The 15,121-nt window shown below is 31.1% G+C and overlaps 1 protein-coding gene across 3 annotated transcripts in view; it reads left to right on the forward strand.

Annotated features, from left to right (window-relative positions):
- Positions 1–380: 380 nt before the first annotated feature.
- LOC127736536 (uncharacterized) overlaps positions 381–15,121 on the forward strand; it is a 30,443-nt gene continuing 15,702 nt past the window's right edge. For 2 of the 3 annotated variants that reach the window (XM_052247100.1, XM_052247101.1), the window contains exons 1-8: positions 381–553; positions 3,763–3,897; positions 6,962–7,435; positions 8,440–8,535; positions 9,202–9,309; positions 10,965–11,075; positions 13,650–13,742; positions 14,439–14,709. In XM_052247100.1, the coding sequence (XP_052103060.1) occupies positions 7,159–7,435; positions 8,440–8,535; positions 9,202–9,309; positions 10,965–11,075; positions 13,650–13,742; positions 14,439–14,709 (956 nt within the window). In that variant the 5' untranslated portion in view covers positions 381–553; positions 3,763–3,897; positions 6,962–7,158. The remainder of the gene's footprint in view (positions 554–3,762; positions 3,898–6,961; positions 7,436–8,439; positions 8,536–9,201; positions 9,310–10,964; positions 11,076–13,649; positions 13,743–14,438; positions 14,710–15,121) is intronic. The other variant, XM_052247102.1, reaches the window with a different exon arrangement.

Raw genomic sequence — 15,121 nt, forward strand, 5'->3', positions numbered from 1 at the left:
AAGGATTTTTGAAAAAAAATCTATATTTTTTTATAAAATTTATGTATTTAAAGGTGACATCTTATTTTATATTTCAAATCTGAGATAATTCCTTTGAAAAATAATAAGTTATTAGCATTTTTATTTGGTCCTGGCATTGTCGATGTTGGTCCTGTCATTATCAGCGTTGGTCAGGTCACGTTTTCTAAAGCTTCTTTAAAAAATATACAATTTTTGTCTTTAATCTATATATTAAATGATTAAATCTTATTATATTTTAAATTTGAGATTAATCCTTTGAGAAATGTAAAAGATATTAGCATTTTAATTTGGTCCTGTCATTCGTTCCGGTCATTCGGTCCAGTCATTAGTGTAACCCCGAACAGACCGGATTGAATAAAACACGCCCCAAGATTGCACGAAGATGGTGCCCTTCCTATGTATCCGATGGGGACTTCTGCACAATATTACAACTAATTTGATGTTCTATGAGGGTCCACACATGTCAAGATGGACTAAAACATGTATAGACAAACAAGGAATGCAGGATATAACTACCGACCGAAATTACATTGTAAGTAAAATTGAAGCGACTTCGTGGTCATCCTAAAACACTGTAAAAGTTGGTCCAAATAATTATGTTGTCTTGTAAGGCTATTTTAAATTTTTGGTTTGACGCCTTCCCATGTAAAGCGTCAAAGAAAAACAATATAATAGCCTTTCAAGAAGTCATTATTATTTGGTCTACCTAAAAGTAAAATATGGACAAGTGGAAAGCAAAAGTAGTCTAAAACTAACCCCGAGGAACCAGTAATGACGAATACAGAATCCGGGTCCGTCCCCCCTGATTCTGGTTCGCCCTAGTTTCTGTTCGCCCTAATACCTGTTTGCCCTGAGTCCGTTCGCCCTGATATTTTTTAGTATAGTGTTGCGTTGTGTGTATATAATTGAATGTGTTGAAGTCAGTCTACAATTTCGCCGCATATTTTCGATGTTTCATGTTAACTTGTCTAAAGCTAGTTGCTATACTGTTGTTGTCTTGCTGCTACGAGGATACGTTTCTGTGAATTCAAAGACTACAAAGTATTTGACATAAAACAACTAAAGACTAACATGACTAAGTTATGTATATATTTAACTTTATTGATACATTTTAACAATTTAAAAATATTCAGTAACAGTTATAACAAGATCAATTCCGAACTGTACTTCGCACACATTTATTTACTAAACAAATATTTAAAAGCGCTGAATAGTATTACTATTAGTGAAACAAATACCAAAAACAAAGCCACACTGCTGTACATTGATCACTTGTCATCAGTGTTTTTATCCATCTTTTTTTTTATTTTTTATATTTCAAACTGAATTTTACCCATCCAAGCTGACTATTTTATTTGCGGAAAATGTTATTCTCATTATTAATCCATCAGCAATCAAAATTCAATCAACAGTAATTAAAAGTAATTATAAAATAAAGTGTAACAATGCACATGATGCAGCCAAGAATTTTATTTAATTAATATAAATTTGGCAAATATTCTGTATTTAACTTTTAATAGATATACATAAATTTTAGTATATATAATTATATTTCGTTCATTGATGTAACATATACATATCATAAATGAATATAGGGCGAACGAACCCAGGGCGAACGGACTATCAGGGCGAACAAACTCAGTGCGAACGAACCTAGGGCGAACATGTAACCAGGGCGAATGATCCCAATACCAGTAATGACGCACCTAACGTTGTGTTTGTCTCTGCATTTAATTAATCAACCATTTAAAAGAATTAGAAAAAAGGAAAGGAATAAAAGATTGATTACTTGTTAATATATTTTAACCATTAAACAGTTGATATTTGAAACAGTAATAGCAATAAAAGTCATGTTTGCTAACATTACAAACGGACTGTCAATCAAGTGGGTCTCATTGGGGTCTTAGCGTGACACGGGATTGCCGATTTTTGGAAAGCGTGACAAGGGAAAGTCAAATTATTGTGTCGTGAAAACGGGAAATGAGGTCTAGCAGGACAAGGGCAATGACAAAAAAATGAGAATTGCTTACGTACCTAGTGTAAGCGGGATACGGGAATCTGACAAAACAGTAAGCGGGATCCGGGATCAGAACCCCCCAATGAGACCCCCAATTAATGATGGGTACCAGTAATGGAATCCTGGTCCGTTCGCACCCTATTACATTCGCCCCCTTTCACTTTCACACCCTACACGTTCGGGACCAATTTTTATTGGTTTTGTGTATTCCTGACCTCTAAGTATATTTGTTGTCATAGTCCTAAATTAAAGTGAAACAACATGTGTTTTTTTATGTTGTATAAATCTTAATCTTGTTTTGGTCAAGTGTCAGATTGCTTACTTTTATTTCATTGTTTCAAAATAAAGTGAGACTATGACAACGTATTTGTTTGTGTTGAATAAATTTTAATCATGTGTTGGTAAGGGCATTGCTATGATTTTTGTTTCATTGTTTCAGATCAAAGGGGCCAAGCTGTTAAAATCTTTTGTGTTTTTCATTTATAATCTTCAATGTTTTTACTCATTCCAAGCTAAATACAGTATTTACATCAAATCAATTAAAAACAACAATCTTGATTTTCTAATTATTCAACTGGAATTTTATTTTAAATTGGGTGGGAACGGACCTTGGGTGCGAAGGTGCGAGGTGCGAACGTGTAGGGTGCAAAAGTGTATTAGGCGCGGACGGACCAGATACCCCAGTAATGATGCACTGTAAACAAACCAGTAAAAACCATTGTGCACCTTTGACATTTTCATTCATTTTGATGATTATGATGATAGTAACACAAAATTTTTAATCAATTTAATTGGCACCTATACTATATTTTTTTTTCAAATTTTAAATAAAATTGTTAAAAAATTATGAAGGAGATATATTTATTCCATTTATTTGAAGATAAATAGTAATTGCATTCATAAAACAACATTGACAATAATACATTTGTCAGTATATACTTCATGCATTGAATGAAAAAAAATCCATAAAGCATAGAAAATTATATAAGCGACAATCATTTGATCTACAGTGATTCCCGCTTAAACATAAAACCATATCACATGACAGTCACGTGATTTGAAAAACACAAAATGGGGAAGCAGGCGGTAACATATTTTCATTGACTAAAGTGAATATAGGACTGATAATCATTCGGGGAAGGGTAGAATGTTTTTGAACTTAATAAAATGGCGGAAATAACATGGTGTTTAATAATTCAAGCAATAATAACATTTCTATGCAGAGTTTTAGGCATCTTAGTTGTGGTCAGATGACCTTTACCATCATGTTATGAATAGCAAATGTTGATTACGTCACAGCTTTTGTTTAGAAATATAAAACCGAAAACTAAATCAGTGCGTCATTTCTAGTCCTTTTGAGAAAAATCCTGTCTAGTTTAGATTTAAAATATTTCAAAATGCAAGTTCAAATTAATGCTTTTACAGCTCTGTCGCATTTTTCATAATTTAATACAAACCTCGCACTAATTTCTGAATTTACAGTACATTGATCATGTTTATAATATTGAAACAATCATTGATGCAAATAAAAAAAAATCAGGTGAGCCTCATGTTTAAAGTTGACTATTTGTGGACCTCCATCAACGTCCATGGATTTTTTAGTGTCACGGTTATGTCCATATTTAATATATTAAGCTAGCCTATGTTCAAAATACATGTATGTGCGTACCAGGTATGTAAAATAGATGTAAATGATAATACTACAGTATAGAAATTTTTTTCAGAGGCTATAAATCGTACATGTACAGTGACAAATGACAACAGTGTGAATGTGAAAAATTGTGACCTCTGCACACCTTCCACAAGCAACTTTCATGTCAATGGTCATGCAGAAGAAAGTAATAGAAATAGCCTCCAAGGTAGTGTAAATGATATGAGAATGTATATATATGTAGTTTGGTATGAACTTTAAAGTTAGACCGAATTCTTCTGTTCCTAAAATGCATATATATCTACTAATTTACATTTGCTTTTTATTGATTTTGCTATTTTCTAATTTAAAAAAAAATATTGTGCAATATACTGATATTTAAAAAAATAATTAAAAAATAGCAAAATCTATGAAAAGCAAATGTAAATTAGTAAATATATGCATTATAGTGACAAAAGAATTCGGTCTATTTTAAAGTATTCTTGCACTAATCTTGGAAATGAAAGAGCTGAAAATTGACTACAAATTGATCTCAAAATGTGTGTACACCTAAATAATACATGTATATTCTTGAGGGCCTCAGGAAAGAACAGTCCTACATGTACAGCTTACAGTGTTAACCTCTTAATAAAAAAAACCCTATTATTTGTATGTCAATGTATAGAGGAAATTGTGTTATAATATACATGTACCATTTACAGGGTAAAGAACAGAAATACTAAAATAAATGTATTGTTTTCAAATCTATATCTTGAAGCTCAAAATTATGAAAAAAATCATACAAGAGAAGAATAGCATTCAGATTACAGAAATGAACATTGCATTATTTTTATTATCGAAAAATTTAAAAAATTTAAAAACTTTCTCACAAATTCTGTAGTAGGGAATTGATAAGAAGTAGTGGATTCGTAAACGATAATCAACGAGCGACTTTAGGCAATTCTCTAGCTTAACCCATTTCTAGTAAAACGACTGTCTGTTTTACGTTTTGACAATGAATCAACAATATTTCATAAAAAAAGTTTGGTATTTTGTCTTTTTTATTCTATAATAGCTGGAAATGAATATATCCACACGGTTCGCATCTATATTTAGACATTTGAGAAGTTAACATAAGTTTAATATAACTTAAAGGGGGTGTTAGCTCCCCTTTTTAATACCAGATTTTATTTTTGTATATACATATTTCATTTAATCTTTAATCATTACAAATTATTTAAATTAAATAGATTTTGGTATATTTAATTTATCCAAAAAGACATATATTGATATACAGAATTTATTTATCTTGTTTTGAAAAGTTAAAAAAATTTAATTACCAAAATTTAGAATCTTCAAAATTTATATACATAATATTTAGCAACGTGACTTGGTATAATGAAATCGTAACACCATTATGTCGTTCCTAGTCAATTTAATATTATTAGCGTATATGCCATAAATCTGCCATTTCATAATTCATATTGCTGTTTAAAGTATTAAAATTATGTGCTTACGATTTAAATTGAACAATTATATTTAAGGTAGATAGGGTGTCTTCCTCCATCTTGGATTTTGAAATACCAGAAAATAATCGGTCTAGACCTTTAATAAAATGTGCAAATTTTGAGAGTAGTGGGTAATTCATGTGTAAGAATTTACAATTTAATATAGAAAATGACATGTTTAATTATATTTATGGTTGTATTTTACAAAAAACAGAGCACTTTTGTTTGATTCAATTTTTTCTAACTTTGCCACATAAGGGGAGGCAACTCAAATGTAAGGGCAGATAATTCAAATATTGTTACTTTTACAATAGAATGTGTTAGGAATTTATATATTTTATTATGTAGCAAGAAAACGGGCCCGGTGACCCCATTTTTTCTTTTTCTTATCTGAAAGTATAATATTAGAGCTATCTTCTCATGTTTTATCTCAAAATTCTATGGTGCAGTTTTCGTTTTATGGCAGAATATTGCGTTTTCCATGCATTATCTATACAAAATCTGTCAATTTTGCACAACCTGTAGCGTGAAAATAAGCCCCGTGACCCATTCTTTTTATTATTTTTTCCAAAAAAGCATGATATAAACTACATTTTGGCAAATTATTAAAAAATTCTATGGATTATAATTTAGACACCCCATCTACCTTAAATTTTGTTTAAACTGTTTCCGTTTCATTTAAGTTAAGATTATTTTAGCGTTATTACATTTGGTAATATCGTTCACCGGTCAGTAAAATAGTTTTTTCTGTGGTACGCATTCTGAATCCACATCAGAATTGCTCTTGCTACGGATGTACAATGAATAATTATGTTGATGTCATAAACTTACCATCAAGATGTGCATAGCCGTGATCGTCTAGTCGTTGATAACGAATGTCATAACGGTGATATTAACAGTGCAAAGTTCGAACCTTGTACGCGGAATGAATTTTTTTCATTGTAATTTTTTTTTCTGGACCAAAATATAGTTTTAATCCTAGAACATGTAGAAGTATCATATATTTCATTTTCATATAATGGCAATGATTTTGTTCTGTTTTTATTGTCAAAGAAGTAGTTTTAACCCGTTTCTTAAAAAAAAATAACACCCAAAATAAAACAAATTCAATAAACATGAACAAACCAAGATATATATATTTCATTAGATTACAAAAGCGAATTATCAATGAGACAGAAATACAGTTAAATGACATGTATTGACAAGTAAGCGCTTTAAGAGTACTATTTATATATTGATTGATGTCAGCCATCGTGGTCTAGTGGTATCATGCATAGACTGAAGACTGTATTGATACGAAGAAAATACGCGCGGGTTCGAATCCTACACATGCCACTCGTTTTTGAGAGGATAAAAGATCGTAAGTTAAAAGGTTAAAGTTATAATATAAGTTCTCTTAAGTTAATACTATGGTCAGTGGATTCTTGAAAAATAATCTACAGCCAGAACAATAGACTGACGTCAGAGAAATGGGTTAAGTTGATATACTTCACATTTTATTTTATGCTGGACTTCAACAATATTTTATTTTCTCAGATGATTTGCATTATGATCAAAATACAAGGATGTAACCTGTAAGTCTTATCTATAACATGTATAAATTTGTATGCAGGTTTAAAGGAATGAAAGAGGAAACCCAACATCACTATTAAACATAAGACTTCTAAAGATCTACATCAAGTCATAACAACATGAACAATCATAATAATGTTTGTTCCATTTTACATTTATAAATAGTTTGATTTTTTTTTCAATTTTATATTAAAGATCTAAATTTATTTGTAGAAAAGAAATCATCAGAAATTCACATAAAAAGGAACCCCCCTGAAAGAAGAGACAATTTTGAAACAAAATCAATTAATGTTCAAAAGATTGATGAAACTCATCAACAAAGGACAAACAACACAAAAACCTTTCTATGTTGTCCCAAAGATACGTCAGAGCAAGGAGAGAAATTTACTAAAGGCGACTTTTCAAAATTAATGCTGGATATAAGCAATATGCATCTAGATATTTTGAAATATATTCAAAATTGTTCAAAAAACATTAAATTAATGCCAAAAATAGGAGATTCCTTGGATAGTTGTGAGGACTACAATGATGAAACTAGGAATTTGACTGAGGAGCAAAGAACATCACTCACAAAATATTTATGTGACAATTTTCAACAAATCACCTTGCAACACCCTGATGTACCAAGTCTAATTCATGGCACTATTACATTTATTTTGGCACACAGACCTTCCAACTTAGATTCAGGTTTGTCTGTTTTGCTTCTCTTTTATTTCTGTCAAAAGAATAGAGATGATATACATTTCATGCATTTATTTTAGTGCAAATCATGTGTATGGTGCATATGGTATTACTTAGTCTATATATTCAGCTATATAAAAAATTGACACCTTACATTCCTTAATCATGTTAATGTATGTAGTGTCATCGGGCGAGAAAAACAGACTTGTTTAGGGGATATACATTTTTATGGCCCCTCAACAAAGTTGTTGGTGCCATATAGTTTTACCCTTGTCCATAATTCCGTCTTTCTGTCATTCCGCAACAAACCATTATACAGAGTTTGTTTCTAAACGCCTTCAGATATTGGGCTAATTTCTGGTATGTGAGTTAACCATGATAAGTAACTGATCAATTTTAAGTTTCGTTCCGCTCCACTAATTTTTGCCAAAATTACGGGCTTTGGACTTAAAGAAATTATTGAAAATCACAGTTATACAGACTTTTTCTCTTTTCCCCTCCAGATTTTGAGCTGATTTTTGATATGTGAGGCTACCACCATGTTTGTGTCCACATGTGTTTATATTGAAATTGCAGATTTTTCAGCTTTTTGGGACGGGCTATTCGTGTCGCTTTGACACATCTAGTTTAAAATCAATGTCTTTTGACCTTTTTTTACTTTGTCATGTTTGTACAAGATGCCTTATGTTAAAAACATCCCTTCTGTCATATGTCAATTGTGCCTGACTTAATTTAAATGGTTTCATTGACCACTTGAAAAAAAGTTAAAATTTTCTGTAATGTTAATGTTCATGTTATCATGAGTAGAAGGATAACTTTACTAGCTATTTGCATACATGTGTCTTACATGATCCGTAATAATGCCTGTCAGACAGTTTTCATTTGGCCTATTCCTACATCATGTATATGCAAATATATCTACAATACCAAAATCACGAAAAATAAGTACACCGGAAAAAGTATGTGATGTACTGATTAAGATTTTAAAATTGTATTGTATATATCTACAGGACAAGGATTTGATTTAACTCCATTTTTGGAATCTGATGATAATGATGGCACAGATTCGGATTCAGGAAAAATTGAGAATGATGAATTTTCAAATGGTAATTAGCAAAATGATTAGTGTTATTTTACTCTGATTGAAAGTTAGCATGGTTAGTACATGTGTATAATTACATTACATGCATGTTTCTTAGTATGACATGTATGGTGTTTTATTTTAATGGAAAATTCATACAGACCCAGAAACCAGTGTCTGTTTGCATTTGTAGAAAGAAGTGAGAAACCTAGTATTCATAAGAATACATGTATAAAGCTAGAATTTAGGTTTAAACATTATTAAGATAAGTGTTATAGTTCACACATTTTAACTAAATTGCATAGTCAGCATCATGATAGTTGTACACTGAAACAGGAAGATAAACTGACATGGCTAGAGAATTACGTTTATACAAATTTTGTAATATGTACACAAATGATGTAGTGTGTTGAAAATTATCAACTTTAAGCAATAGGTCAACTCTATTTAGTTTATTGAATGATTGTAAGGTGTACATGTATTTCTCTTTTGTTTTATATTACTATGACCTCATTTTCTTGGATCATGTTAAGTTTATGTGATTGTTGTAGTAAAGCTTTATATTTATATAATTAGGACTATCAACTTAATATCAATGGTTAGTAAAGAAGGCGAGACATTTCAGTGTGTGCACACATTTGTGTCAATGAAAACAAAGTTGTTTAAATGAACTTTTTTGTTTTATTTACAGGACAGGTATTTGATTTAACTCCATTTTTGGAATCTGATGATAACATTGATAATGATGATAATGATGACACAGATTCAGCAATGAATAAGAATGGTGGATTATCAAATGGTAAGTGTGGTATTATTTTATGTTGATGAAAATGTGATATTATGCAAAATTGACACACTTGTTATTGTTTACTGTGTATTCTTATATCTTAGAATAGAATGGTATATAATGGCATGAATGGTATGTTCTTTTTGTTTTGCCTTCAGAAAAAAAGTTTCAAAGAGTGAAACATAGGGTTGCTAATCAGCCTGTGGCATTGAAAGCTCCTTTGCATAAACTTTTATATATCAATTGCAGATCCAGAGCTTGCGGTTGGGGTGGTGTCCATCATGGAACTTTCCCTACATATGGTTTGTTACAGTTAAACAGACATTTGCCTGACACCACCTATAGTTAATTCATGATTTTTTGTTAAATATATAAGTTTATTCTTTGTTAAAAGTCCATGTAAATGTAGAGCTTTTGTATGTTGTATTAATGACAAGAATATTGCCAAGGTATGTTGAGGGGAGACAGTTGAAAAGAAATATTTCAACTATATTTGGTGTACTGGAATATTTTATGATGTGCATGTCAGTTTGGCAGGTTTTATTTGACCTTGACCTCATATTCACGGGTCATTGCTTTGTGTTAAGTTTTTGTATTTTGGTCTGTTTTTTTAAAACTATAAGCAATAGGTTAACTATATTTGTTGTATGGAAGAATTGTAAGCTGCTCTTGTCTGCCCGGCATGTTTCATCTGACCTTGACCTTAATTTCATGGTTCATTAATCAATGTTTAGTTTTCATGGTTAAGTCTGTTTCTTAGAAACTATAAGTAATAGGTCAACTATCACATGTATCAGGACTATACTTAGTGTATTGACTGATTGTAAGGTGTACATGTATTTCTTGTTTGATTTATATAACTTTGATCTCATTTTCTTGGATCATGTTAAGTTTATGTGATAGTTGTAGTAAAGGTTTATATTTTGGACTACCAACATGATATCAATGATTAGTAGAGAAGGCAAGACATTTCAGCATGTGCACTCTTGTTATTAATATGACAAAATAATTATATGAGTTCCAACATAGGAGACTGAATTAAAAATGAGGACCAACAGGTTTTCATTAAGGACATGAAGGACCAACAGGGAAAAACAGATTTCCAGAAACTCTGTCAAATGGTACTTCATATCTTGTGTACAGGTGCTTTATGTTAAGACATTTCTGCTGGCATCTATGATCTTTGTTCTTGGCCTTTATGCTTCACTGATTGTTTTAAAAATGTTTTTATATACATGAATTTTAGCTCACTACTCCCAAATGAGATTTTCTGAAAGTCTATAAGAGGATGAATAACTTTACAGATACACATTGATCTTGAAGACTTTAAAAAACACTAGAATTTAATAAAGTTTAGCATAGCAGGCCAGGCATCTCAGTGTCTGCACTCTTTGTTTGGTTTTATAGCAATGTAATGTTTAGATTCTGCAAATATATTCATATCCCTAAGCTTTATAATATATTTGTTTAATTGTATGTCATATTTTGAGAAAAGCTGCATTGAAGTGACTATTCTACTATTATATATTTATTTTACAAAGTAGAAAATGAATATTACTCAATATCTTGTCTATATCAAGGCATAATGAAAATTTTGCTTACTTATTCATGTCACTTTAAACAGAATGGTTAAATTGTAAGTTTTTTTATTTTTCTTTATTTACAAGTATTTGATTTAACTCCATTTTTGGACTCTGATGATAACATTGGTAATGATGATAATGATGACACAGATTCAGCATGTTCAGCAATGATAGAGGATGGTGGATTATCAAATGGTAAGTATTATATATACCATGCTATTTACGAGTTAACATATTTAAACAATGAATCCGCAGGATGAGTTCGTTTAAATATATGTTAATGAGTAAGGCCTGGTGTATATGTTTTGTAACATCATTCAAAAGTGGACTGGTGATTTTTTATCCAATAAAAAAACAGTGGAAGTGTCATTTTAGCCCGCTGCTTAGCAGGCGCAAGAGGAAACCGATCCAGTTGGGAATACAGCACATCAGATATGACAAAAAGTTAGTTTTTTGAATTGAGCGACTCGGGTTCTTCTAAGGCACATACCATCTGATTTTTTGGGGGCCTGTGAAATTTTAGAGCAAATTATTCCGGCTCTGATTTGTCATAAAAAAATCTTTAAAAAAAAAAGATTTTCCCTGACAAAATTTAATTGCAATACTAATATTTGTATTAACCGCCGCCCCCTACCCACCCCTAGTTGTAAGAGGTGTGTCTAAAATTTTTGTTAAAATTATTAAGTCAGTGACGGAAAGTAGAAATCCTATTTGTAAAATAAACGAAATTCTTGTCCTCGTGCATTTAAATTGTCAATCACATGGAGACGTAACAAAATAGCGGAGTTTAAATCATGGTTTAACATAAAAAATATCAGATTAAACCACAGTCAAAGCTCTGCCTATCTACATGAAGTTGCAAGGACAAACTACGTCATGATTGTTTTTAATGGAATAACATATCAATCTTTTTATTAAACTATGTATTTTCAAAAACCGAACTATTAAGCAAATTATCACATAAAAAATTCAAAGGAAAAATGTTTTATTATGTTACAATTAGTATTATTTTATCAAATAGAAATACAGTATGATAAACTAATTAACTTAAATTCTTATGGTTATCTTGTCCACCGGCAATCAAAACAAATAGTTGCAATGAATAAGTTTCATTTTTATATTAAAAGCACTCATTATTGGTCCAGTGACTTTGAACTTATAAGCAATGTTGATGTCCATCAGATTGTCTTTCTCTGATTTTCATGTGGACAGGCAAACATTGAAATCTCTATAAAATTAAGAATGGAAATTGGGAATGAGTCAAATAGACAACAACCCAACCAAAGAGCAGACAACAGCCAAGGGCCACTAATGGGTCTTTAATGCAGCAAGAAACTCCCCCACCCAGAGGCGTGCTTTAGCGGGCCCCTAAACAAAATGTATACTAGTTTAGTTATAATGAAAATCATACTAAACTCGAAAATATATACAAGAAACTAAAAGTATAAATCGTAGAAGACTAAGAAAATGCCATAGGCTCCTGACTTGGGACAGATGCAAAAATTCTGTTGGGTTAAATGTGTTTTTTGAGATCTCAACCCTCCCATATACCTCTAGCCAATGTAGAAAAACCGAAACACAACAATACACACAGTAAAACTCAGTTCAAAAGAAGACGGTTGAGCCAAATGTCAGAATTATATAGGTAACAAAAGAAACTAAACAAAATGATAATGATACATAAATTAACAAAGGAATACTAGCAGTTACTGACATGCCAGCTCCAGACCTCAATTAAACTGATTCAAAGATAATGTATAATTTTTTCTATATATTAAACGGTCTTGTCACAGTACAATTAGACTTTGCAATTCTTCCATTTCTCTGTTCTCTGTCCACTCAATTATTAAGGTTCAACACTTTGGTCGCCCTGCAGTGATAAGTCTATCCTTCCATAAAATATTGTGTCTTCACATGTTTATTCACTAACACCAGAGGGTGTGTCAATATGTATGCAGACAGAGGCAGATTTAAAGGGTTTGTCAGGGGTCATGCCCCCCTTTTTGTGGTAAAAACTTGGTTGATTATATAGGAAATCATTGAAGCATGACTGGAGGGGGTCCCCTTTTAAGCAGTCAGTGGGACCCCACTTATGAAAATTTCTGGATCGGCCACTATACAGAACTCTGAAGATCATAGGTCAAGGTAAAAAACTTAGGTCAGTTGAGAACCCCATGTCCTATGGAAAAGATAGTGTTAAAAACTTAATTGTTCTGTACATTTTAAAACAGAAGAGTCAACTTTTCAGTTTAATCAAGTATAAAATGTACTTTGATGTTCTTAGATATTTTTTTTTAAATAGTTGGACAAATTCCTGTTCCATTAGTTCAAAACAATTTGGAAGGATTTAAAAATTACTTTTTTTACATGATAATGTAAGCTACAACTATGCCTTTTGAAACTCTTTTCAATACACCTTTCTTCATGTTCTTTAAGTTCTCTTCTGAGGGTGACCATAATGTACAGGTTTGACTGTAAACTATTTATAACTCTTTTTAGGATGAAATAATTCAATCCCTTCTGTTCACTTCAGAATTTTCATGAAAATACTTTTCACAAACATATTAAAACTATTATCTTGTACTGTCACATCACTAGGATAATTTCATATAAGAACTGAATTTTAACACAGTGACCATGGATATGTTAAACAGTTTTGTCAATCTACACATTCTTACCTTCTTTCCATATATGTAATTAATGTAATTTTCTTAAATACAAATAGATTTCTTTTAAAATATATTTTTTGTATTTCATTACCATTTACAGATAATAGCATTGATGAGAATAACGATGATGACATGGATGATGATGATGAGGATGATAGTAATACATCTTCTTGTGTGCAGTCTTATGTAGATGGTAAGACATCCATTTTGTAATAATGTCGTGATCTTTTCTGGATTTATAGCTTTACCAATTTTTTATACTCAGCCTAAAATAGAACATGGAAATCATGGTTCTTAAGTCTTTGTGTCTATCTGCTCGTCCGATCATCCTTCTATCCATCCATACTCATGATCCTGAATCAGGTTAATGTTTTTGGCGAAGGTAGATTAGGGTGAAGCTGAAGTCACAAAACTTTGATCATAGTAAACATGTTGCTTATGATATGATCTTTCTAATTTGCATGCAAAATTAGGGTTTTGACCCCATTTGCATTGTTCAGTGAACATGAAAAATGATACTGAAAGAAGGGCATCAGTGTACTGTGGACACATTTTCTTGTTAAAAAATGGATCGATTTGGTTCTTATTTTGTATAAAAGATAATTGGATGAAACATTTATTGGTTACTTTTTTTAGCTAAGTCCATTTAAAATTAATTGCACTCCATTCAAATATTTGGCATATCCAAAAAGTGACCCATTCCACATATCTGTGTATGCCTTGATATAGAAAGAGACCTTCCCTCTCTTGTGATCATGGTGATATTGTGATTAGCATTGTTAAAATTAAACTGTATTACATTTAAGATTGCACTTCTTTTGAATCTTGATGAAAGGATGGAAATTGACATTATGAATACTTCATAAATTAACTTTTTGTGACTTTGCAGAAATTCCAGTTAACAGAGAAGCTTATCAACTTTTTCCTGACAAAATCAGAGGAGACCTTAAAAGTCCATTTTTATGTAAACAGCAGTGCAGTGAAGCATTATTTCAAGATGAAAATATCATTTATAGAGTCCAACATATAAGATCTGATTTACAAGGTTATAGACAAGGTGAAAAACGATCAACAAAGATCCTTGAATTAATGAGAAATACCATGTATAAAGATAAAAAAAAGGAAAGGAAACACAATTTCCATGGAAAAATAATTTGTATGTAAGTTGATAATTAAGAAATAATTCCTTTATGTCACGCTTTATGCTAATTTAAAAATGGGTAGGCTTTATATTTGTCGGTATTTACTCAAATTACTCTGAACATTCATTTGACATTAGTGGTGTGTAAATATTATGAAATATAATGTCTTCCAATGTTAAATGAACATTAAGCATGATGTGAAGGGATTATTTTATTTCTAGTAGGACAAATATGATATCTTTATAGGTTGAAGTATACAAAATTCCTTAGGTATGTTTGGCTGTTCCTGTTTCCTCCCTATGAATTATGCACATATTATTTTCATATTAATCAAATTTAGCTAAAATAAATAATTTATTAGGATACAAATGAAAAAAACCCAGATAGAACAGTAAGTTTGAGGCATTTGTCAATCTATGTTTTGCCAGTT

Source organism: Mytilus californianus, unplaced genomic scaffold (genome assembly GCF_021869535.1).
Source record: "Mytilus californianus isolate M0D057914Y unplaced genomic scaffold, xbMytCali1.0.p SCAF_32, whole genome shotgun sequence".
NCBI lineage: Eukaryota > Metazoa > Mollusca > Bivalvia > Mytilida > Mytilidae > Mytilus > Mytilus californianus.